The 26,030-nt window shown below is 38.9% G+C and overlaps 1 protein-coding gene across 11 annotated transcripts in view; it reads right to left on the reverse strand.

Moving 5' to 3' along the window:
- Positions 1-26,030, reverse strand: part of inpp4b (inositol polyphosphate-4-phosphatase type II B) — an 801,341-nt gene that overhangs the window by 138,357 nt on the left and 636,954 nt on the right. For all 11 annotated transcript variants that reach the window (XM_073042760.1, XM_073042761.1, XM_073042759.1 and 8 more), the window contains 3 exons: positions 21,453-21,564; positions 16,459-16,528; positions 5,038-5,185 (listed from right to left, as the gene is read on the reverse strand). In XM_073042760.1, coding sequence (XP_072898861.1) covers positions 5,038-5,185; positions 16,459-16,528; positions 21,453-21,564 — 330 coding nt within the window. The remainder of the gene's footprint in view (positions 1-5,037; positions 5,186-16,458; positions 16,529-21,452; positions 21,565-26,030) is intronic.

Below are 26,030 nucleotides of genomic sequence, written 5' to 3' on the forward strand. Positions count from 1 at the left end.
GACAAATGTTTCCCTTCTAATCCCAAATCTGGCTGAGGTTTAACTTTACAGCAAAGCAAACCTTCAATACCTTATTCCAGCAATCATTCTTGATACTTAAACCTGCCCATCAAATGACTTGGTCCAGAGAGAACAACTGTGGAGTTTGAACCTGACCGCAACTTGTGCTTGTTAAATTTCAAATCGAAATAAAAATCATGACAGTAATATCCCTTCACAAATTCAAGAAAGTTATGCAATTTGAAAGGTACATCCACCAACAGATAATTGCAACTGACAGCCCAAGATGTAATTTAAGACATTGCTGCTCAGCTTACCTCATCATGGAGTTTTTTTTTAACTCCACTGCTTTTGACCCGTCAAGGTGTAATAGATGATTTTTCAGGCTAAGAGTGGAAAAATTAGGCCAGAGCTTGCCGGGAAATTTTGCAAGTTCTGTAATGTACTGCTGACATTCTGTATATTTCCCTCACAACACCACCTAAGTATCAGGAAGTTGGCTAGCCCCACCCAAATGTGCAAATCTTGGATATGCTGATTTAACTGACAACCACAGCATCTGATGTCAGACATCTGAGTGAATTCTTTACAATGGGGAAGGGAATCAAGGTAATCTGCATTTTTTGAATGAATAATGTTTGTTCAATTATCTTAACTTATTTTAAAAAGTGTTTTAATTAATGCAAAATCTTTTAATTGTTAATTGGTTTAATTGTTTTTAAAGTCTCTGAATCAGAGTTATTTTGCATGTTTTATTGATCTTGAAACCTCACGACTTGGCTAGATATTGAAGTTTTTTTCCCAACCTTTTCATGTTGGATGCATTTTGACCTGCCCATAGGATGGTATCAGATTACACAAGGACCTATCATTGCACAAGCCCTTGGCAATTAACATCAGATTGGCACATACCAACAGCTGAATATAAGCACAGTCCAGATTTTTCACCATACATCAGCAATAAGCCAGGCCAGCTTGTTTCCAGCATCACGTTCTGATTGAGAGAATCGAGTGACTGCGGCAAACTGCACTGGCAGAGACTTGGGGTCAAATGATTTTTCACAGTTTTATAAATTCAGATGGCTTTAATATGTTCAGGACAAGAAATGCATTCTCTATTAAATCAGCCCTGAAGCAGGAACTGGTTTATTTCTAATTTGGCAACTGACAGAAGTTTACAGGAGTTTCCAGTGAACCATTTCCAAGCCTTCACAAAGTTGTTAAGCATTCTAAACCAAAATTCAGAACAAAATTATTGTAGGTAACCCGCTCAATTAGTTCTTGTTTATTAGCCTAGAAGTACAATGCCAGTTTGGCAGCACAAAGCACACTATTATAGCTGTTAAATTAAAAAAAAAGATTAGAAGGTGCAAATGTTACTAGAGATTGTGTTTAGCTCGAACAAAATGAAAATTAATTTCTTGGTAATTACATTTTCAAGTACAAGCATTTTAAAACACATGAATAAATCTGGAAATATAACACAAACATTCCAATTTTTAAAAATGCCTGGCCATGCAGGAATCAAACTGCTATTTCATATGATTGTGCCCAGATGACTGGCTGCCAGAAAGTAAAATTACAATTAAGTTTCACAAACACATACTATGTACCTAGGTCATAAACCATCATAATATGGCATATTTGCATAAATGGAACATTCGCACATTGTTCCCAAGGTTTAAAATTTTATCCTGGGATTCGCTTAATGCGTATTAAACCATAGCTTTTTTTATTGCCTCATTAACATCTTTCAAAAGAAATTAAGGAAAAAAGTAGCTCCTTATTGATATTTCTGTTCAAACCCACCAGACATTAATGAGAAGTACGATAAGGAATTTTAATAGACAAGAGAAATTTACATGAGGTGGCAAGATAATTGTAAAAATATTACAGTACGAAGCTGATACATCAGGCACCCTTGTGATTTAAGCTTAACAGATTACCTGGAAACATTGCACATCACCCCAATTAAAGTTCAAAGTTCAAAATAAATTTATTCTCAAAGTACATATTTGTCACCATATACAATCTTGAGATTCATTATCTTGCGGGCATACATAATAAATCCAACAAGCATAATAGAATCAATGAAAGACTACAACCTGTGTAAATACAAAAAGGAAGAAAAAAAGAAATAATAATAATAAATATAGTCAATAAATATCGGGACATGAGATGAAGAGTTCATAAAATGTGTCCATAGGTAAGAAACACAGAAAACCTACAGCACAATACAGACCCTTTGGCCCACAAATTTCTGCTGAACATGTCCCTACCTTGGGAATTACAAGGGTTACCCATAGCCCTCTATCTTTCTAAGCTCCATGTACCTATCCAAAAGTCTCATAAAAGACCCTATCGTATCCGCTCCACCACCGTTGCCGGCAGCCCATTCCACACACTCACCACTCTTTGCGTAAAAAACGTAACCCTGACATTTCCTCTGTACCTACTCCCAAGCACCGAGAATATTTACGTGATGGAGAAAGTGAAGGTGAATATTAAAATAATACTCCAACATATTTTACTTCTCTTTTTTGTAGTATAGTAATATAAAAACTTTCTGGAGAATCTAGTGAGTTTAAAGGGTGTGAGGGAAATGGGGTCCCCAGTAAGTTTAGGTGTAGTGCAGCAAATAGTGCCTTGGTGAATAAAGAGAGACTGCAGGAACAGGAACCTACTCAGTTTATAGCATGCAATGGAAGCAGGGCCCCGGTGGGTCTACAGACAGCACAAGCAGAAGTTACTGAACCACATGCCAAACCATCAGGATTTCCAAATAATAAATTATCAATCAATGGAGTTTTACTGTTCTGTCTTTTCCTGACAAAACTGGAGGATAACAAGCTGCAGAATTGGTAAACTTTGACTGTGACAGTCAGAAGGTGAGATCACTATAGAAATAATCCATAAAACTATCTAACACAGTGAAGCAGAACTCCATCTCACCTGTCTAGGAGGCCAATATACCAAAAAGAATCAAGTGTCTAAATAAAGAAACACTATTCTCATTTTAATCATCTTGGTGTCAATTTGCAATGAAAGTGCTGCAGTTATACCCTGACCATTCACCCTGACGACTCAGGTGAAAATTGGCCTGAGGCATTCGGTATTGATGGTATATTTTTGAAGACCAAACAGCCTCATATGTTGAAATAAAACCTTGGGCATTGGTATTTAGCAAGAATGGAGCCGAACACCAGTCTTTACTGCCACATGCTTAAACTGTCTGCAATTTAAGTCAGAAAAGGTCATACTCAGAGGAAAAAATAGAATATAAATGAGGATTAGATCTGATAATTCTGCCTATGATAACCCTTTAGTTCTGCACCACATTATCGAGCAAGACAATGTATCAGTTTTGTGCATTTTGGGGGGAGTGATATTATCTTGATGAATGGTTAACAGTGTGTGCAAATAGTGAACAAATACGTAGTAGGCGATGGACATGAGTGCAAAGGACAAGCCAGTTCAGCTTCCTGCTCTGCAAGGTTTACTTGTCTCTGCGCTGAACTAAGGCTGTGGCCTGCAACTAATGGGCTCCCGAATCAGCTGCAGTGACGATTGGTTTCATAGCTGTGGACTCACTTCAGTGAACTTCAGTTCTGAATGTTAGTTGCTTACTTTTTTTTGCATTTATTTGTTTTTTTCTGTACATTGGGTGTTTGACTGTCCTTTGTAAGTGGGTTCTATCGAGTTACTTTGTATTGTGGTTTCCTGTAAGGAGACAAATCTCAAGGTGGTATATCGTATACATACTTTGATAATAAATGTACTTTGTACTTACAATCTCGCAAAGCCGCTAAGCGTGTAAGAGTGTAGTGAACAATGACAATGAAGGAAGAGTGATTCCCTAACTGAGGGAGATATTTGTTATATCAGAGATGACACTGTGAGGAACTGTGCAGAATTACTGGCCAGTTGTGAAGTTGATTGGATATGGCAGTTAAAAATTCACTTACTGGCTTTAACCCCAAGTTAATTGAAACTCAACGGTGTTGAAGCTGCATCCTCAGAATTCAATAGTTGGCATTATGTTCCACCACAATCTGCTTCCTCTGGCCCTCTGTTTATTCACCATTTCCCTACCTAGATTCACTTCATGTTTGACAGGTAACACTTTCTTCAACTAAAATGCATTTCCCCTTTAAGAACAATGGGCCAGCGTAAAGCGCACGGATTACCTTCAAAAGGTATTGACAAATGACACTATTGGTTCCCTTCTGATTCATGTCCACGATGTGTTTAATACTAGATGCATGCAGAAATCATGATATAAACCAGGCAATGTGCATGTGGGGCAAAAAAATAATTGTTGGAAGATCTCCCCCACCCTCACCTCTTTAAACCGGTTACCTCCCTTCTATATTTTCAGACCAGATAAAGGCTCTCAACCCAACTACTCATTTCCCTCTACAGATATTGCCTGACCTGCTCAGTTCTTCCAGTAGTTTGTCCTTTTTGCAGTTTACAGCACCTGCAGACACATATGATTCCAGTGTGCATTTGGCATGCTACCTGCATTGCAATGAACGGGGATGCTAATTAGACACTGGGATCCCCATGTCTGATTTCATTGTATACTCAGTAAAATTCCCATATAACTATTAAACATACATAAGCATCCTGATAGAGCTTCAGTGATATAATTGGATGTCTGTTTCAGAAATCAATTGGTATCGATTAAATTAAAATACTACACTGGAACACCTTTCTGGGAAAGAATCCTAAACAGTAATATCATTTTACAATACAATTAAGAGCACCAAGAAATCCTAGACAGAGTGTGGCATTAATGATTACTTTTGCAAATGATTATTTAATTATAACAAAATTTCTGCATTAACAGACAACATTTATCAAATTACTCATCTAAACAGTTGAGATGTATTTTTAACTATTGTGGTCAAATTGCATAAAAATTTGGACGGAGATGGTGGGGGACTTAGAAGAGATATATTTTTCTATGTGATCCTAGTACATCTTACTCTGATGAAAGCTGAATAAAACTTTAGTCAATCTGCAGCAATTTACCTTCTTGTATCTTCTTGGATGAAGAGTTTTATCAGTTGCTTGGGGATATGGAAGGACAGTGTACTTTCAGCCATTTGTTCTCGTACACAGAGCCACTTGCCATTGGCTGTAGGTAATTTATAAACTTTATATATGATATTTTTAAACACTGTGAGAAGAAAAGAACAATTGCAGTAAATTATTAAGTAAATCGATAAAATAAATGAAACCTAATAATTATCTAATCACAATAAACAAATATATACTAATAAAGCTGAGCAGCTGAACAATGACAAGACAGATCCCTCAGCCAGTTGACCCTGAATCTCGTGAGGAACATGGTCTGCCAGAAATAAAGAAAAAGCAACATGCTCCCCCAACTTAACTGCATTATCACATTACATTCTCATGTGATTTGGATCAAGAGACCCAAATTAAAATAGTAGACGTATCAGGGGCTCCTAATGCTGCATAAGATGTAAGGAGGGTAATAATTTTAACATTAAAACAATGTTTAACCAGAAGTTAACCAAGATAGCCAGGTGGAAGGGCTTAGTGAGAGTTCAGTTATAGGCAGCAGAGCAAGCTTGTAGAGAATAGAAACAGAGAAGCCGATCTACCAGGCAGTTGAACTAAACAGTTGGATGAGAGCTTCAGCAGATAAAGGGAGGGAGAATCAGGCAACTTACGTTGGAAAAAAAATCAATAGTGTTTATTAAAGAACAGATGAAGAAAGTTCAACATTGTGAGTCATCAAATTTTCAGGCAGCTTCTTGGCAAAGGGATGAAGACGTTGAGTGGGGGGCAAAGGAGCTTCTGGCCGTCTTCTCAACATTGAGTCAGGTTAAGTTTCTTCTCATCTACGCTTGATACCAGTCAAACAGTTAGAGACAATGGAGGGATCAAGAAAGACACTGGTGAGATAAAGCTGGATGGAAACAACTGTGTTTTCCAATGGTGAGAGGTCACTTGTAGATGAGGGATGGAATTGAAACAAGTATAGATTATTCGAGAATGCTGTAATTCATGATGCAAGAACAGAAAGAGCCAGAAGAATGGCTGACAAAGAAGGAAATTCATCAAAGAGTCAATGTATATGAAGCCTGGAATAGACCTGAGGTTTAGTACATAAAATGGGCAGAACATTGGTCTTCAGTTTGTACATTCTCATGATCAAATTAGAAAAAATCTTCAAGTATGCAGCGATATTCAGAATTTCTATGAATAGCCACAGTTAGAATCACCAATATTGGTTTCCAGTGTGAAATTCTTCCTATTTTGCATGCATTCATAGCTGAGTTATACAGTAAATCATCAGTGTCTCCTCTCATAGATATTTATTTTTGATGAAAGGCTATGGAGCTAATGTAATTCAACATTTAAGGTCTTCATAAAAAGATAGAATCATAGATTGCTACATCAATAGGCCAATCGGCCCATCTGATCCGTGCCAAACTGGTATTCTCCCTAGACCGATACCCATTCCATCCATGTACTTACCCAAATTTCCCTTAAAAGTTGCAATCAAACCCACATCCACCACTTCCACTGGCAGCTCCTACAACACTCACAAATCCTCTGAATATAGAAGCTCCCACTCAGCTTCATCGTTCATCCTTCGCTTATGACCTCTAGCTCTAGTCTCATCCAATTTCCTTGGAAGAAGCCTATTCTGTCTAAACGTTCCATCTCGATCAAACCTGTCTTCATTCTCCTACGCCCCAGGGAATAAAGTCCAAATCTATTCAACCTTTCCCTGTATCCCAGGTCCTCAAGTCCTGGCAACATCCTTGTAAAGTTTGCCAATGTACCAAAAGCTCTCTTTACCGCCCAGTCTGTATTCCCAGGTCCCTTTGTTCTACCACATTCTTCATTGCCCTACCGTTCAACATGTAAGTCCTACCGTGGCTTGTCCTCACAAAGTGCAATACCTCATTAAGTTCCATCTGCTATTTTCAACCCATTTTTCCAGCTTGTCCATTTCTACAAGCTTTGATAGCCTTTCTCGCTGTTCACTACACCATCATTTTTGGTGTCATCTGCAAATATGCTGATCCAGTTTTCGACATTATCATCCAGATCATTGATATATTTGACAAACAACAATAGACCCAGAACCAATCCCCGAGTTGCATTACTAGTCACAGGCCTCCAGTCAGAGAGGCAACTATCTACTACCATTCTCTGGCTTTTCCTGCTAAACTGACGTTAAATCAAATGAGCTACCTCATCCTGAATACCAAGTATGTGAACATTCTGGACCAGCCTCCCACGTGGGACTCTGTCAAACCTTGTCCCTAATAATGCATTCCAACATCTTACCAACCACCAAAGTCAGGTTAACTGGCCTATAATTCCCTGTCTTTTGCCTCCCTCCCTTCTTAAAGAGTGGAGTGACATTTGCAATTTCTCAGTTCTCGAGAACCATTCCAGAATCTTGAAAGATCACTACTAGTGTCTCAACAATTTCTTCAGCTACCTCGTTCAGAATCCTGGGGTGTAGTCCATCTGGTCCATCCAGGTGACCTATTTTCCTTCAGACCTTTCAGCATTCCAAGCATCTTCTCCTTAGTAGTAGCAACTACACTTGCTTCTCCCTCCTGACATTTTTGAATTTCATACTGCTGGTGTCTTCCACAGTGAAGACTGATGCAAAATACTTACTGCGTTCACCTGCCATTTCGTTGCCCCCCAATACTACCAATTCAGCATCATTTTTCAGCAGTTCGATATCCACTTTCTATTGCTCTTTATATCTGAAAAAACTTTTGGTATCCTTTTTTTAATATTATTGCCCATCCTACCTTCATGATTCATCATTTCTCTCATTGCTTTTTTTTATTTGCTCTCAGTTGTTTTTTTTTAAAGTTTTCCAACCCTTTAGCTTCCCACTAATTTTTGCAATATTGTTTGACCTCTCTTTTGCTTTTGTGCTGTCTTTGACTTCCCTTGTCAGTGATGTTTGCCTCATCCTCCCTTTGGAATACTAATTCTTTAGGGTGTATCTACCTGCACCTTCCGATTGCTCCCAGAAACTCCAGCCATTGCTTTTCTGCCATTATCCCTGCTAGTAGCCCATTCCAATCAACTTTGGCCAGCTCCTCTCTCATGCCTCTGCAGTTTCCTTTACTCCACTGTAATATAGATTCATCTGACTTAAGCTCCACCCTCACAATCTGCAGGCTGAATTCTATTATATTCTGATCAATTTCTTCTAGGGGTTCCTTTACCTTAAGCACACTTATCAAATCTGATTCATTACACAACACCCAATCTAAAATAGCCTTTTCTCTAGTGGGCTGCTCTAAAAATCCATATTGTAGACATTCTATAAATTCCTTCTCCTGAGATCCAGCACCAACCTGATCTACCAATCTACCTGCATATTGAAATCCCCTATGACTATCGTAGGATTGTCCTTTTCACGTGCCTTTTTCTTCTCCTGTTGTAATTTGTACCCACATCCTGGCTACTATTCAGAGACCTACATATTAGTCCCATCACAGTCTTTATAACCTTGCAGTTCCTTAACTCTACCCAAAAGGTATGTCTTTCAATTCTATGTCACCTCTTTCTAAGGTTACACACAACCTATTATGCACAAACTTATGTTAAATATCCCTAATCAGATCCTATCTATCCAAGTACTTATTTATCCTGTCCCTTAACATTATTTCTATTAATTTACCCATTACTGATGTCAGGCACACTGCCCTATAATTTGCTGGCTTAATGTTAGTGCTTTTCTTGACCAACAGAACAACTTCAGCTGTCCTCCAGTTCTCTAACACATCATATGTGGCTAAGGGTGGTTTAAATATCTTTGCCAGGGCTAGTGCAATTTCTGACCAGCCTCCCACGAAGACCAAGGGGGCACCTTGTCAGATCTTGGGGACTTATTCAACCTAATATGCCTCAAGTCAGCAAGTACCTTCTCTTCTGTAATTCAGATACAGTCCTTACTATTGTTTTTGTCTCAGTTGTCTAAACTCCGTGTCTGCGTTCTGAGTAAACACAGCTGCAAAAAATCTACTTATGAGCTTTTTAGTTCCACACATTGATGACCATGCTGACCTTCAATTGGACCAGATTTCCCCTTTACTATCCATTTGATCTTAATATATTTGTAGAAGCCCATGGGATTCTCCTTCACTTTTTCTGCCAGAGCAATATCATGCCTTCTTTCAGTACTCCTGACTTTCTTTAGTGTTCTTTTGCATTTCTAATCCTTCTCAAGTGCCTCATTTGTTCCTTGGTGCCTATATGTGCCATACACCTCATTCTTTTTTATAACCAGGGTTCCAATATTCCTCCGAAACCAAGGTACCCTAAACGTGTTAGTTTTGCCTTTTATTCTCACAGGAACATACAAACACTTTACTCTCAATCTTTCACTTTTGAAGGACTCCCATTTCAAAAAACTATCCCTTTGACAGAAAACAATCTATCCTAAACTATCCTACATGATTCTTTCTGATGCCATCAAAATTGGCCTTTTTCCAATTTAGAACCTCATTTGTTCCTCATCTTACATGTGAGACAAGCATAACTCAAGTTAGGAGGGAAGAAAAAGTCATATATTCTTTTTGGCAGTGCTTGTACTGAGTTGGTATTTACAAGTATATTTCAAGTACAGAGCAAGGTTTCAATATTTGAACATGCCGGTAAATCTCCAGCAGAATTGTGATATGTAAGTAACCCCTGCTAATTCCACAGCACAGTTTACAGATGAATCTCATTCCCACAGTTTATTAACCTGATTGTGGTGCTCTGATAGCTCAAATCACTCTACTTAGCACAATTGCAGGGTTCAATAGCAATGAACACACTGAAGTCAAGCCAAAATCTCAACGTAGATGTGTACATTGTCTGCAAACAAGCCACACCTTAGAGAAAATGATTACTATATGTGGCAGCTTTGCCACGGGAATAGGCACCTTAGTTTTCTGGAACAGGCTGTCAATTGAAGGAGTCAGAGATGCCTCTTGTATATACAGGAGTCCAGAAAATACTTCAGGGGCAACTTGGTTAGAAAGTTTAATACCAGGTGTCAGAACTGACATACACAGTAATGTTTGCAAATACATCAATAAAACCAACTTAATAAGCACTGCATACTAAACTCACAAATTGCTTCATTTTGGATATCTCTGGCAGTCAGCTAACTCATGTTTGGAGAGAGACGTAGTCCATTAATAAGGAAGAAGACAGAAACATTACAAAATATAGTTACTGAAGTCAGTTTTAAAAATAGACACAGTATTTGAGGAGGTTGTAATCCAGTACTGGAAGAAAATGAAATCAACAACAGGAAGGTTTCTTTTAATTTTACACAGAAACATCTATGCATGAAAATCAAGGAAAAAGACAAACTCTGTGAATCTTCTTAAGTAAATATTGTGTTGACTTCATCTGGCATCCCATTGTAAGAATTGCTTTATTTGTTTTTGTTAATTTGGTTGGTAAATAAAGGACACAAAAACAGACATTTTCTCCAAAATCTTTAAATTACAGTAAGCCTTTGAAGACTAGACCATTATGAAACAAAAAGCAAGACAGGTACTATAATGACATAGTTGGAAAGATAGCTTTGATAGTTGCAACCATAGTTAAGGACTGCAGCCTGCCAGTAGTGAAAGCAAACCTTTGAATTAGACTCATTAGGACTTTGGTCCAACAATCTGGAGTGTTCAAGAAGAAACAGAGCACAGAATATACAGCCCAGCAGCTGCTTTGTCCAATCCACCCTTAGCATGATCTTAGCATGGCAAAGATCTTGCAACTGCTTTGCTTGCAACAATCACGATTTTGTTTTTAAATGGTTCTGTCTTTTTTTTTAACCGAATTTGGTTTACACCCAAACCTTGGAAATAAATTGGAGAACACAATATAATGGTAGAATGGCAGCTACCCAAGAGTGCATACAAATAACTTTTGGTTCACTCCATAATGCTGTGTAGCAGTCTGTGGCTCATTACAATTCATGATAATCAGCTTGGAAAGCTGGGTCTCTAAGTGAGGCAGAGAAGGTGACAAAAGCTTGTGTAGAGAAATTCTTTACATCTTGTGATCAAAATCCCATTAGTTTCAAGGCAATTAAGGAAAAGAATAGATCTGGTCCTCAGGTTAAGATTCTACATCACAGAAAGGCCAATTTTGATGGTGTCAGAAAGGATCTGGCAAGTGTAGGTTAGGATTGTGAACTGGCAAAGATGAACTCAGTAAGTGGGAGACCACAAAAGTGAAATTTTGAGAGTACAGTGTTTGTAGGTGCCTGTCAGAATAAAAGGCAAGGATAACAGGTTTAGGGAATCTTGGGTTTTCTAGTGATATTAAGGCCCAGGATAATAAAAAAGGAGGTGCATGGCACATATAGGCAAGTAAGAACAAATGAAATATTTGAGGAGTATAAGATATACAAGCAGACACTGAAGAAGTAAATTAGGAGGGCTTCAAAAAGGCATAAGGTTGCTCTAGCAGCCAAAGTGAAGGAGAATCCAAAGGGCTTCTACAGATATATTAAGAGTAAAAGGATTGCAAGAGACAAAATTGGTCAGAATGATAATCCAATCCATGTGTGGAGCCAAAAGAGAAGGGAGAGATTTTAAATGGATTTTTTGCATGTGTAATTGCTACAGAAATGGACATTGAACCTGTGGAAGTGAGTCTGTTATGAATGTGCCACAACTCTGAGGGGCCGAAGGGTACAAAGTCGCCCCCTCCTTTTTGAGAACCGCAAGATCGCTATTAATTCGGGTCTGGGACCCAGGAAATGAGAGAGAGACACGCAGAATCCACAAGGTTTGGAATGTGTCCTGGCCTCAGCGAAACAAAACCACTGATAACGGCCATTGTCTCTTGGAGACGGAATTGTGTATTGAGTACTGTACTATTCATTGAAGCCCTCAGGGGACGACCAGAGTGGGCTGGTTGAGGGATTGCATCATCCCAACCTGATTGACATCTGAGTAAGGATAAAAGAGGGTCTGGGGAACAACCCCTTTAGACGCACCAGGAGAAACGCTGGAAATCCAGTGACAGTGTTATATAGCAAAAGCCGGTGGGGCCCGTGTGCGTCCTCCCTTGCCTGGGTTGGCGGGCTCGCCACGGAAGAACGGCTTAGCTAAAGAAGAGGCCACAAGTGAACGTCCACACTAACGAGACTCCGACGGATCGAAACCATAAAAGGAATCGGCAAGTTTTTCTCCAAATCTCTCTCTTTCTCTCCAACCATTGAAACCCAGCGGTCCCCAAAGGCTGAAGCCTGCATGAACTGAGTGACTTTTATATTTCCATCAGACAATACATTATCCCCTAGACAACGATAGAGCTATTTCTTATTGATTATTATTATACCCGCACTTTTAGATTTAGTATTGATGACGTATATTATCTGTATATTTGCTTTGATATTATTTTTGTGTATTTTTACCAATAAATACTGTTAAAAATAGTATCATCAGACTTCAAATGACCTCTCTATCTTTGCTGGTAAGTGACCCAGTTACGGGGTTCGTAACAAGTCAAAGCAGCAGTGTGGTCATGGATCCCAAACAGATTACAGAGGAGGAGGTGTTTGCTCTCTTGAGGCAAATTTGGGTAGATTAATCCCCAGGCCTGACAAGAACCCAGGGGCCCTTGCAGAGATAGGTAAACCAACCTGAGGTACCAGAGGATTGGAAGATAGCTAATGTCGCTCCACTGTTTAAGAAAGGCTCTAAAAATAAACCAGGAATTTATAGGCCAATGAGCCTGGCATCAGTAGTGGGAAAATTACTGGAAGGTATTCTAAGGGATCTGATATACAAGTATTTGAATAGACAGGGACTAGTCAGCATGGCTTTGTGCATGGTGGGTCATAACTAACTAATTTTATAGAGTTTTTGAGGAAATTACTAGGAAAGTTGATGAAGGCAAGGCATCTTGTCTACATGGATTTCATCAAGGCATTTGACAGGGTCCTGCATGGGAGGTTGGTCAAGAAGGTTCAGTAGCATGGCATTCAAGATGAGGTAGTAAATTGGATTAGACATTGGCTTTGTGGGAGAAGCCAGAGAGTGGTAGTAGATGGTTGTCTCTCTGACTGGAGGTTTGTGACCAGTGAAGTGCCGCAGGGATCAGTGCTGGGTCCGATGTTGTCTGTCATCAATATCAATGATCCTGATGAAAATATGGATAAATGCATCAACAAATTTGTGGATGACACCAAGATTGGGAGTGTAGAGGACAGCAAGGAAGCCTACCAAGGCTTGCAGCTGGATCTGGACCTTCATTGATATCAACTTCTAAGAAAGTAGAGGCACTGCTGGGTGCCTTCTTTGCAAAGGCACTTTTGTACTGGTCCCAGGGCAGATCTTCTGAAATAATAATGCCAAGGAATTTAAAGTTATTGATCCTCCACCTGTTCCAACACTGGGCTACTTCCTTCTTGCAACCACAAACACTCAGCTGTGCCCTGGATATAACTGCAAATCCCCTAAGTGTCTCCACATTAAAAATTCATTGGCACACCTTGAACCAAGTAACTTGTGTGCCTAAACAGGGGAAATTTATCTCTAGATAATTTTCAGCCACCTACGTACTGATTTAAAGTTCATCAAATCTATCTACAGATATGAGGCTTTCTAGCTGCTGATCTCCTTGACAGCCATGCGGGCCAGCTCCAGAGGCTTCAGCTGCATTTTAAGTGCATGATAGGCCATAACTTGCAGCTGGAATCACTTCTGGCACAAAAATATGCAATTACTTGATCACAACCAATGAAAGTTGTACTTTGCTTTGACTGAAGAGGAAAAGCTATCTATTGGCTACAGAACTTCTAAATAACACAAGTTAGAGGAAGTGTTTGTTTCCACCAAAAGTAAATTACTGAGCATGTTGAAAGAACAGAATAATACAGTCAATGGGTTAGGCAGCATCTGTGATTCCAAGCCCTCCTATTCTCTGCTGATATCTTGAAGTGTCAAGAGGAATGATATTTTCTATATTTGTTTTCAAATTTGTAGAGTCATGGGACACTACAGCACAGGATCAGGACTTTTGGCCCATCTAGTCCATGCCAAATCATTAATCTGCCTAGTCCCATCAATCTGCACCTGGACCATAGGCCTCCATACCCTTCCCGTTCGTGCACCTATCCAAATTTCCCTTAAAAGTTGAACTCATACCCGCATCCAACCACTTATGCTGGCAGGCCATTCCACAGTCTCACCACCTTCTGGATGAACAGGTTCCCCCTCGTGATCCCCCTAAACTTGTCACCTTTCATCCTTAAGAAATGAGCTCTAGTTGTTGTCCCACCCAACCTCAGTGGAAAAAGTCTGCTTGAATCTACCCTGTCTATAACCCTCAATTTTGTATACCTCTATCAAATCTCTCCTCGGTATTCTATGTTCTAGGAATAAAGTACTAACTTATTCAACCTTTCCCTATAACTCAGGTCCTCAAATCCCGGCAAAATCTTTGTAAATTTTCTCTGCACTCTTTCAATCATATTTACATCTTTGTTGTAGGTAGGTGACCAAAACTGGACAAAATACTCCAAGATTAGGCTTCACCAACATCTTATACAATTTCAACATAAAATCCCAACTCCTGTGCTTAATGCATTGATGTATAAAAACCAACATGCTAAAACCACATTGTGTCTTTATGACCCTATCTACCTGTGATGCCACTTTCAAGAAATTATGGACCTATACTCCCAGATCTCTCTGTTTGACCACACTCCTCAGTGTCCTACTATTCACAGTGTAAGTCCTCCCAAAGTGCAACATCTGCATTAAATTCCACCTGCCATTTTTCAACTCATTTTTCCAGCTGGTCTAGATCCCACTGCAAGCTTCGATAGTCTTCCTCGCTGTCCACTACAGCCCCAATCTTGGTGTCATCCACCAATCTGCTGAACCAGTTGACCACATTATTATCCAGATCATAGTTATAGATGACAAACAATAATGGGCCTAGCACTGATCCCTGCAGCACACCACTAGTCAAAGCCTTCAGTCATAGAGGCAACTATCTACTATCTCTCTCTGGCTTCTCCCACAGAGCCAATCTTTAATCCAATATACTACCTCATCTTGAATGCCAAGCAAATGAACCTTTTTGACCAACTTCCCATATGGCACCTTGTTAAATGCCTTGCTAACGTCCATGTCGACAACATCCATTGTCTTGCCCTCATCAACTTTCCTGGTAATTTCCTCAAAAAACTCTATCAGATTGATTAGACACAACTTACCACACATATCCCTAATCAGTCCCTGACTATCTAAATACTTATTCATCCGGTCTCTTATAATACCTTGAACGTCCAAGTTGGTTTAGTCTTACATTAATATTAATATGGTTATTATTTTACTATGGACTTATTGAGTATGCCCATAAGAAAATGAATCTCAGTGTTGTACACAGTGACATATATACTGTATATGTATATTTTTTGATAATAAATTTACTTTGAACTTTGTATAGGGTCCATGATCTTGCTCTTGCATTGCCTCATGACTATAGACCCTGTGTCCATCTCCCAAGTAAACACAGATGCAAAAAATCCATTTAAGACCTCCCCCATCTCTTTCAACTCCACACATAGATTACCAGCATTATGCTCCAGAGGACCAATTTTGTTCCTTGATATCCTTTTACGATTAATATGTCTGTAGAAGCCCTTAGGATTCACCTTCGCCTTGTCTGTTAGAGCAACCTCATGCTTTCTTTTTGCTATCCTGATTTCCTTAAGTGTTCTCTTGCATTTCTTATTTGTTCCTACCTGCCTATACTTGGTATGCACTTCTTCGTTTTCTTAACCAGGACCACAATAGCTCTCGAAAATCAAAGTCCCCTAAATTTGTTATCCTTGCCTTTTATTCTAACAGGCACATATAAACCCTACACTCTCAAAGTTTCACGTTTGAAATCCTCCAAGTTGCCAGGTACACATTGTCAAAAAACAACTTGTCCCAATCGACATTTGCCACATTCCTTCTGATCCTCATTACTGATGAGGAATTTTAGTTCCAGATTTACCTTCATTTATCTTAATAATCTGCATTTAAATTCCCCAACTTATGGGATTTGAACTCGTAAGCATGGATCAGATGTTTAAGCTTTTACAACCTTCACCAGCAACTTAGCCACTCTGGTCCCATACTCTGCACTTTTACAATGGATTTTTCATCAAAATTTCAGCGACATATCTCCAGACGATTGTCAACAAATTAGGGAGTCTGATTTGTTTGGTCACAAGCAAGGTAAGAGAATCACCTCTAAGAATAGAAAGAAACTTCTTAAATTATATTCTATCTAAGATATAGAAAGACTAGTCCACTTTTCAGAAGATGATGTTTACAAAATATGAGCAAGAACATTCATTATGACAGAGGTCATATATGTAATTTCTAAGCATTAACTGTATATAAGACAAATAAAACAGCATACCTGAATCTAGTATTGAGAATTTTTCAGCATCATTAACAGTCTTGTACAAAGCACTGCCACATAAAGCTGACTAGTAAAGAAAAGATTACAAAAAACTCATTAAAATTGTTCAAAACAATCTGGGATTTGAAATTAGTTGAACAGATGTTTTCTAAACTTGTGTGACATTGCCATGTTCTCTATTTCAGTCCAGTCTTTAAAACACATAAAGAAAAAAAAAATGCCCAGGATATAAATAGCAGTTGGATGTGATACCACCTGAAGTAACCTCTAGCTTTGTAACAAATTTACTTCTAAATATGATGATTTTACTGCACAATCTGAAAAAATAATTAAACATATTGGTTTGCTTTCTCTTATTTACTACTAAAGTGGTTTAAATATTTTTCTAATTAATGTCAGATGATTATAAACATTAGCACTATTTAATTCCAGCAGAATTGGAGAGGTATAGCCCAGTGTTTCATTCCTTTTTAACCTCTAACCAAAATTCTACAGAAATGCTTTCTTGTGTGTATGCATTTATATTATTATTCTTATACTTGCTGGTATGGTGGATTGGATAGTGGACTACTTGACAGATAGACCTCAGTATGTGCGGTTGGGAGACTGTAGGTCTGACACAGTGGTCAGCAGCACAGGAGCGCCACAGGGAACCGTACTCTCTCCGGTCCTGTTCACCCTGTACACATCTGACTTCCAATATAACTCGGAGTCCTGCCATGTGCAGAAGTTCGCTGATGACACGGCCATAGTGGGGTGTGTCAGGAATGGACAGGAGGAGGAGTATAGGAAACTGATACAGGACTTTGTGATATGGTGCAACTCAAACTACCTGCGTCTCAATGTCACCAAGACCAAGGAGATGGTGGTGGACTTTAGGAGATCTAGGCCTCATATGGAGCCAGTGATCATTAATGGAGAATGTGTGGAGCAGGTTAAGACCTACAAGTATCTGGGAGTACAGTTGGACGAGAAGCTAGACTGGACTGCCAACACAGATGCCTTGTGCAGGAAGGCACAGAGTCGACTGTACTTCCTTAGAAGGTTGGCGTCATTCAATGTCTGCAGTGAGATGCTGAAGATGTTCTATAGGTCAGTTGTTGAGAGCGCCCTCTTCTTTGTGGTGGCGTGTTGGGGAGGAAGCATTAAGAAGAAGGACGCCTCACGTCTTAATAAGCTGATAAGGAAGGCGGGCTCTGTCGTGGGCAAAGTACTGGAGAGTTTAACATCGGTAGCTGAGCGAAGGGCGCTGAGTAGGCTACGGTCAATTATGGAAAACCCTGAACATCCTCTACATAGCACCATCCAGAGACAGAGAAGCAGTTTCAGCGACAGGTTACTGTCGATGCAATGCTCCTCAGACAGGATGAAGAGGTCAATACTCCCCAATGCCATTAGGCTTTACAATTCAACTGCCAGGACTTAAGAACTTTTTTTAAAGCTATTATTAATGCTTTTTGAGTTAGTGATTTAGATGCATATCATATTATTACTGAGTTAAGTATTGTATGTAATGAGTTTTTGCTACAACAAGTGTATGGGACATTGGAAAAAATGTTGAATTTCCCCATGGGGATGAATAAAGTATCTATCTATCTATCTATCTATCTATCTATCTATCATGGGAGGAGTTTAGGCCCATTGAATCCTTGTTGGCCCTCAGAGCATTCCCATCAATTCCATTCTTTCAATTTCTGAAAAGCGAGAGTCATATTTTATGGCGCTACTCCACCTATTAAGTGACCAATTGCTATTTAAGACATTTGCCTTAAATATTGTTAATTAGATGATTCAATTTAACCATGTGAAGTAATGTTCTACTTGTGTTCTTTTTAATTAGATCAGTAGTTTTAAAATATAATCTTCCATGTGTGTTGGCAAGTGCACTACAAGCCTCCGTATCAATCACTTGACTTCACAGCTGTGCTGATACAGACCATTGTCATTTTGCTAAATAGCTTTCAGAAGCTTTATCTCTCAATGACTGCCAGACCACTGACAAGTACCTACCATATTCAACCCTCTGAAAAGTGAAAACACAATAATTGAATCATCACCCAACTCTACAAAATGACAATCCCAGATCAGTTTAAAACAGTTAAATTTTCACATCAAGGATCCTTCAAAAGATGAAAAAGCAAGTAGGTTAAGCCTCAGAGTGGGGGTAGGGCAGAGAGAAGGTATGTGATAGGGAATGACTCAAGATTGTTAAAACAACAAGTTACTTCTAAAACTTGGTAGTTAGAGACAGTGTAGAAAAATATACAAATTTATATAGTATAGGCACATTTGTGCAGAGATTAAAAGGATTGATTATCTCAAGATACTCAGTGACAATGGACGTTGACGTGTCAGTGTATGAATCGGTTGTGGAGAATGAACTGCTGGATAAATAGGCTAGTGGGTGGTAGATACCGTAAGCTCTGTGTACACGCTTCATCTCCTTACTGAAGAAAAGTCTTACTTATTTGTGTTGGAGGCAGTTCAAAGATTTTCAAGGCTGATTTCAGAGCAGAAAGGGACGCCCCATGGCGAGAAGGAGAGTAGCATTAGAATATATTCATAGAGTTTAGAGAAACGATCTTACTGAAGCCTATATTTCTATAGGGGCTGACAAGATAGCTGCCGAGAGGACCCCTCATGAAGGAAACTAAAATCAAGGAGAATAATTTAAGATTAGGGGGCCACACTTTTAAAGTATACACTCAGTGGCCACTTTATTAGGTACACCTGCTGATTAATGTAAATATCTAATCAGCCAATTATGTGGCAACAACTCAATGCATAAAACATGCAGATGTAGTCGAGGTCCAGTTGTTGTTCAGACCATACATTAGAATAAGGAAGAAATGTGATATAAGTGATGATGACCATGGAATGATTGTTGGTGCCAGACAGAGTGGTTTGAGTATCTTGGAAACTGCTGATCTCTTGGGATTTTCACACACACCAATCTCTAGAGATTACAGAAAATGGTCCGAAAAACAAAAAAAAAATCCAGTGAGAGGTAGTAATGCAGACAAAAATGCCTTGTTAATGAGGAGGGTCTGAGGAGATTGGCCAGATAGGTTCAAGCTGACAGGAAGACAACAGTAAGTCAAATAACTGCATATTACAGCAGTGGTGTGTAGAAGAGATCTCCAAATGCATAACACATCGAACCTTGGGCTAAAGCAGCAGAAAACTATGAACATACACTCAGAGGCTACTTTAATAGGTATAGGAGGTACTAATAAAGTAGCCACTAAGTGTAGATGAGGAAGAATTTTTTCCTCTCAAAAGGGTCTTTGAAATCCTCTAGCCCAATGAACTGTGGTTTACTGAATGTAATCAAAGCTGAGACAGAGAGTTTTGTGAAGGATAGTTAATGGGTGACATGGAAGAAAATTGTGTTGATGCCAAGGTGGATGTGTTCCTTAGACTGGCAAAACAAGACTGAGGAGCAAAGTGATCTATACCTGGTTAGTGGGAGTGGGCAACTTAGTGGGAATGGGGGCAATTTCAGTAAAGGTGGGAATGGTAGTTAACTACTTAGGTTGACACCTTGAACTCAAATGGAAGCACCTACAGTGCCTGCTACAGTGTGTGGAGCCCAGAGACTGCATGTGCATTTGGAAATGACATCGGTGGCATTTGTTGTGCATGGTTAGATACCATAATGGATGTCCAGAGTCCTCCATGAGTGCACAGACGAGCCAGACCAAAACTTGTTCATTTCATGCAGCTCATGATGACCCAAAATTTCAATGATCTTTTATTTTTCATTGAAAATAGATCACAAGACATGTAAAAATATGATGCAGGTGGATCCAAATTATCATCCAATAACATACAAAGCATGGCAACACTAACCATTGGCTCATTGAAATATTGTAAGAAATATAGAATGTGAAACAAGATACTGAAACCATAGGAATCTAGATCATTGATACTGATTAATTATACAGTTAATTTTCTCTATGATCCAGGATAAAGGAAGAAACTCTAAGTGACTAGGATATAGCTAATCAGTTGCAAGAACAATGACTAGGAGAGGGGAATATTTTTCAGTCACTGGATTTGTAGCATGGGTAGATTGATCAGAGGGATAGTTTTTGAAAGGTCAGAGAAGCATCACTCTGAAATGCAGGATCAGGCACAATCAACAGTAAAAGCTCTCAAAGAACAATGATCAATTGGGAAGTGGAAGATTTCTAGAAGGCCTATTAGGAGCGGATTAGCAAATAGATCTTGGAGAGATTGGAGCTAGATTTGTGATGTGGATGGACCAAGAGAAGAGTCTCAAGTTTGAAAGGTTAGAATTAGATTGGATGGATTTTCAATGTGGAACCCTATAATATTGACATGTGGCATTGTTGAGAAAGCAGCAGGTGGGATGACTGATTGTGTAAATGGATAAAGCATAAATATTTTTAATAATACTCAGATGAATAAATTCTTCCCCTCTGGTGAGGAAATCCACTGAACTTCATCATGCTGCTCTATTCCTCCTTGTGCATCAGTAACCAAATGAAAAATCTCGATGACTTGAACAACATTATGGACAGAGCTTGGAGGTAAATAAAAGATAAGTGAAGTGAATACATAAGCTTATTCATGATGATAAAAGATGACAGGCAGGTATGATGGAAATAATGAGATGGAAAAAGCCTGTTCATAAAAAGCGAAAGGAAAATACTACAGGAAGTGCTACTTGAGATATTAAAAGCTGCATACATATTACGGAGATATTTTTGCCTGTATGTCAATGATCTGTCATTGTAAATAGGCAATACTTTTTCAAAGCTCAGAAACAATGCGAATTATAACAGATTAAACAAACATTTTAGAGTAGATTTATCTTGCAAGCTCTTACACACCCTTAGTTTTCTACAAAGATATTAAGTGAAGTTAGATGAATAGCACTGGGAATGTCTTCATTAATGAATAGCTAAATTCAAGGCCATATTTCAATAATCATTAAAAACTCAACCGTCCAAAGATACGTTTACCTTTTCTCGTGATGCTTCATTAGGAGCTTGGTCTGCATCTTCATTCTCATTTTCACCCATTTTAAGGTTGCTGATCACTATGGTCCCCACTTTGCTTGAACCATCTAGAGGGCTGAAATATAAATGACTACTTTTAACTCAAAGTAAAATAAATTTTCAATAGTATTCTTGCTTTTAGTTGTATGCTTTCAAATGAACATAACAGGTTTTTATTCTTTTTTATTCTTTTCAAACATATTTTGGCTGCGGAAATCTTTAAATAAACTTTTATATTGTACCCATTTATACAAGAATTACACAATTTTGCCCAGTATAAGAAGCAATCATGAAAATTGTGAACTTCCAACAGACAAGAAACATATTGTCAATTCAATCTTACTTCCCACAGAAACATTCTTGTGAATATATAGCCTGCTCTAACATCACCTGTACATGTACTAATAACACATTCTTTATTCTAATAAAATTAAATATTAGTGTAAGTTTTAGACAATAATACAAAATGAATGGATTTTTATATTCTTTGTCAAATCAGGGATAACATTTATAAGGCAAACATAGGTTTTCCTATGCTTAGGTCCATAAGCATAGGTTTTATGGAGCTTCCTGACTTCAGGAATAATGCAGTAAACATTGAACTATGACTGACCTTTAAAGGACTTGAAACCCAGCTAGGTAGTAATATTTTCTGATGGCTCATGGACAGAACAGCTCAGCTGGTGTACACAAGACAGAGTGTTTTCTTCTCTGGGCAATCTGAACCAAATAGACTGACTGTGACAGAACTAGGTGATGAATAATGCAATAAGAATGCCTTTTGTCACTATGCTTAGCAATATTATAAGTTCCTGCTCTTTATTTCCAAATCCACACTGAAAGTTACAATTGAAAATGCTTCCATCACCTGTTCAGGCAGTGTTTTCCAGATCATAAAGACTTGCTGCAAAAACAAAAAATGCTTCCATCTTCCCTCTGATCATTTTGTCATTTATATTGAACCAGGGTCCTTTTGATCTTCAATCAGGATTTACATGCTATCTCCCCCCATCCCCAAAATTATGAATATTACAATTAAATCTCTCCTTTTACAGTTGTATAATTAGCTGGGCCATAACAAACAGAATCAATATACTGCTTTTAGTATTAAAATATCTCATGGGAGTGATTATTAAACAAAGTTTGATATGAGTCACCAAAGGGATTTGTAGGGTAGATTTTAAGGAGGATAAAGTAAGGTATACCTGAATAAATTTGGGAATAGAATTCCAGAGTTTAGGATCTGGTCTACTGAAGACAAGGCCTGCCAATAATGGAACAAAATGAAGGTAGCAGAAGCCATGCTAGTTCAATCACAATGCCTGATAATTTTAATACATCACCATGGGCAAAAAATAACAATAGAAAGTTATCTGATCACAAACTGCACAACATGATCTTATTATAGCATGGTTAACAGTACCCAAAAAACTTACGAAATCATTTGTTGACCAGTGCTTTAAATTCTTGCTTTCTCATATCAGAAAGAAATGCACTGGAACATTTTATGGAAGAATACAAAATAAGTAAGTAAAACTAAAAGAGAAAATTAGAAATTTGATTGGTTTGTAGGGAAGAAAGAGAACAGGGAGAAAACACGAAGAAATCTGCAGATGCTGGAAATTCAAACAACAACACACACAAAATGCTGGTAGAACACAGCAAGCTAGGCAGCAGGGAGAAACAAGGTTTAAATAAAATTTAGTGTAAACTAAATCTAATATAAAACCATTCAGATCCCCAAACGGTCCTTCCAGGTGAGGCAACACATCACCTGTGCATCTGTTGGGGGTCATTCACTATATCCAATGTGGTCTCCTCTACCCTGGTGAAACCTGAGATAGTTTGGGGTACTGCTTTGTCAAGCACCTTCACCACATCTGTAACAAAAGACAGGATTTCCCAGTGGCCACTCATTTCACTTTGACTTCTCACTCCCATTCCGACATGCCCTCCTCTACTGCCATGATGAGGCCACACTCAGTCTGGAGGACCAACATGTCATATTCTGTCCAGGTAGCTTCCAACCTGATGGCATGAATATCATTTTCTCTAACTTCCAGTAATCTCTCACTCCTCCCCCTTCTCTCATTTTCCATTCCCCATTTTAGCTCCCCTCTTACCCCTTTGTCTTCTCCTCACCTGCCTGTCACTTCCTTAGGGGGTCTCTCTGACTTCCCTTTCTCCCATGGCTCACTCTCCTATTAGATTCCTCCTTCAGCCCCTTACCTCTTTCAGCTATCACCTCCAGTTTTTTACTTCATCCTCCCTCCCACATTTTCTTTTTCAGGTTTGTTCCCTCTTCCCCACCCAATTGCCCCCTCACCTGGTCTCACCTATCCCCTGCCAGCTTGTACTTCCCCTCTCCACACGTTCTTACTGTGACCTCCCCCTTCCTTTCCAATCCTAATGAAGGGTCTCAGCCCATTACATTGTCTGTTTATTCTTCGCCATAAATGCCACCTCCTGGTGACTTCCTCCAGCATTTTGTGAGTGTTATAATAAAAACCTGATTGTTCCCAATTATTTACAGGCTGCACTTCACTAACCTTTGACTTTGAAAGGATATGACCAGCTAAACTAAGAACAAACATCACCATTCTGGTCATAAGGAAGAGCATCAGGCATTAATGGTCTGTCCTGATCAATTCCTTTGCCAACAGTTCCCCATCCCAATACAAGATATTGAATGGACAAGGGCGCACAGCTCTCTGCATAAAGCTGGGATATGATTTCTATAAAAAAAAGGCTGCGAGCAGTGACCAGACAGCCGGTGATGCGATTTCCATTATCTAGGGCACTGACAACCACGGCAGGCAAATGCAGCACGCAAAACATCAATGTCACACAGCAACTGTCTCCATACCAACCTCCACAGACGTGCAGCTGGTGAAACCAAAGTACCAGATTCGCCAAGATAAATGTTGCAAAGAAGAATTCAGGCTAATTTTGCACTGGGCACAAGCTTACCAATAAATATTCAGCCGAACAATTTAACCTGGTAGAATGTCTTATATTAGCAACTTCCAGATGGAAGACAGCTGCTATTGTGATTTTAGCTTATTGTTTTGCTTATTTACATATAGTCATTGTTTTACCATTAATACAACTATATCAGAGATAGATTGAAATAAACAATTTAGAAAAAAATTTAAAATTTAAAATAAACATTTTAGAAAACCTGTTCAAACTTACCAGCTTTTTAAGAAGACAATTGAAAAATAACATCATTTCTAAATAGTACTGTTATTGCAATCATTTACTATCCAAATACTGATCCAGGCACCAGGTCTGTTAGCATTTCAAAATGTAGCACCCAATAACACGTGTTCTTGCAACCATGTAGCTGGCACAAAGCTGACACGAGACATTTCCTATGGAAGTATCTCATTGCTCTTACATTCACAGTGAAACATTCACTGTTTCATTTGGTAGTTGAGATAATTGTTGTATATTTCTTTATTATGACTGGGGTTTAAGGAATCAAGGGATGACAATGTATGTCGCAAATCAACAATATTTTTGTGTGTGGCTCCTTATGCACGCATTATGATAATAGGTTTATCATCGCTATTAGAGTTATAGAGTCATACCCCATGGAAACAGGACTATCAGCCCAACAAGTCCATGCTAACCCAGATTTCTGCCTGACCTAGTCCCATATGCCTATGCTTGGCCCATGTCCCTCTAAGCTTTTCTTATTTAAGCATCTGTCCAGGTTTCTTTTTAATGTTGTTAATGTACCTGCCTCAATGACTTCCTCTACTAATTCATTCCATTTTTAGACTGAGAGAAAATGTTACCCCTCAGGATCCTTGTAAATCTCTCCCATCTCTCCTCAAACCTATGTCCTCTTGCTCTCGATTCCTCAACCCTGGGGAAAAGACTGTGTGTATTGACCCTATCAATGTCCTTCATGATTTTATACACCACAACAGAGCTCCCATCATTCTCCCACATTCCAGAGGGATAAGTCACAGCCTACTCAACCTCTCTCCATAACTTAGACGTAACGTAAAGATCTTTAATCCTCAGTATGTGAAGGTTGTAGAAAATAAAGTCAATTCAATTCAATTCAGATCCCAGTAACATCTTCATAAATCTCTTTCCAGCTCAATGCCAGTGTTCCTATAGCAGGGTAACCAAAACTTGAATGCAATATTCCAAATGTGTCCTCAGGAACATCTTGTACAACTGCAACATCCTCAGTTCTATACTGACAAGAGTCAGGGTGCCAAAGACCTGAATCATCATTGCAACATCCCAAGCACTAGAAATCCCCACTAATTTAGTGAAAATATGTTTCTTCATGAACCCTTTGACACACCCCAAAATGATTTCCTCTGATCCCCCGGCAACCTTTCCCATGATGAAGCTGATTGTAGATAGCCTTGTTTTGGGGTTCTGGAATTATGTATCCAAAACACGTAGCAAGGCCTTCGGAGCTGGCAGAGCGTAACCTGAGGCTTGGAATTCAGTGGCTTAGAAGAGGCCACTTTCCACAGCTTTTTTTCTATCCGATGCAGTAGCTCCTCCATACTA

This window comes from Hemitrygon akajei, chromosome 4 (genome assembly GCF_048418815.1).
Source record: "Hemitrygon akajei chromosome 4, sHemAka1.3, whole genome shotgun sequence".
In the NCBI taxonomy this organism is placed as follows: domain Eukaryota; kingdom Metazoa; phylum Chordata; class Chondrichthyes; order Myliobatiformes; family Dasyatidae; genus Hemitrygon; species Hemitrygon akajei.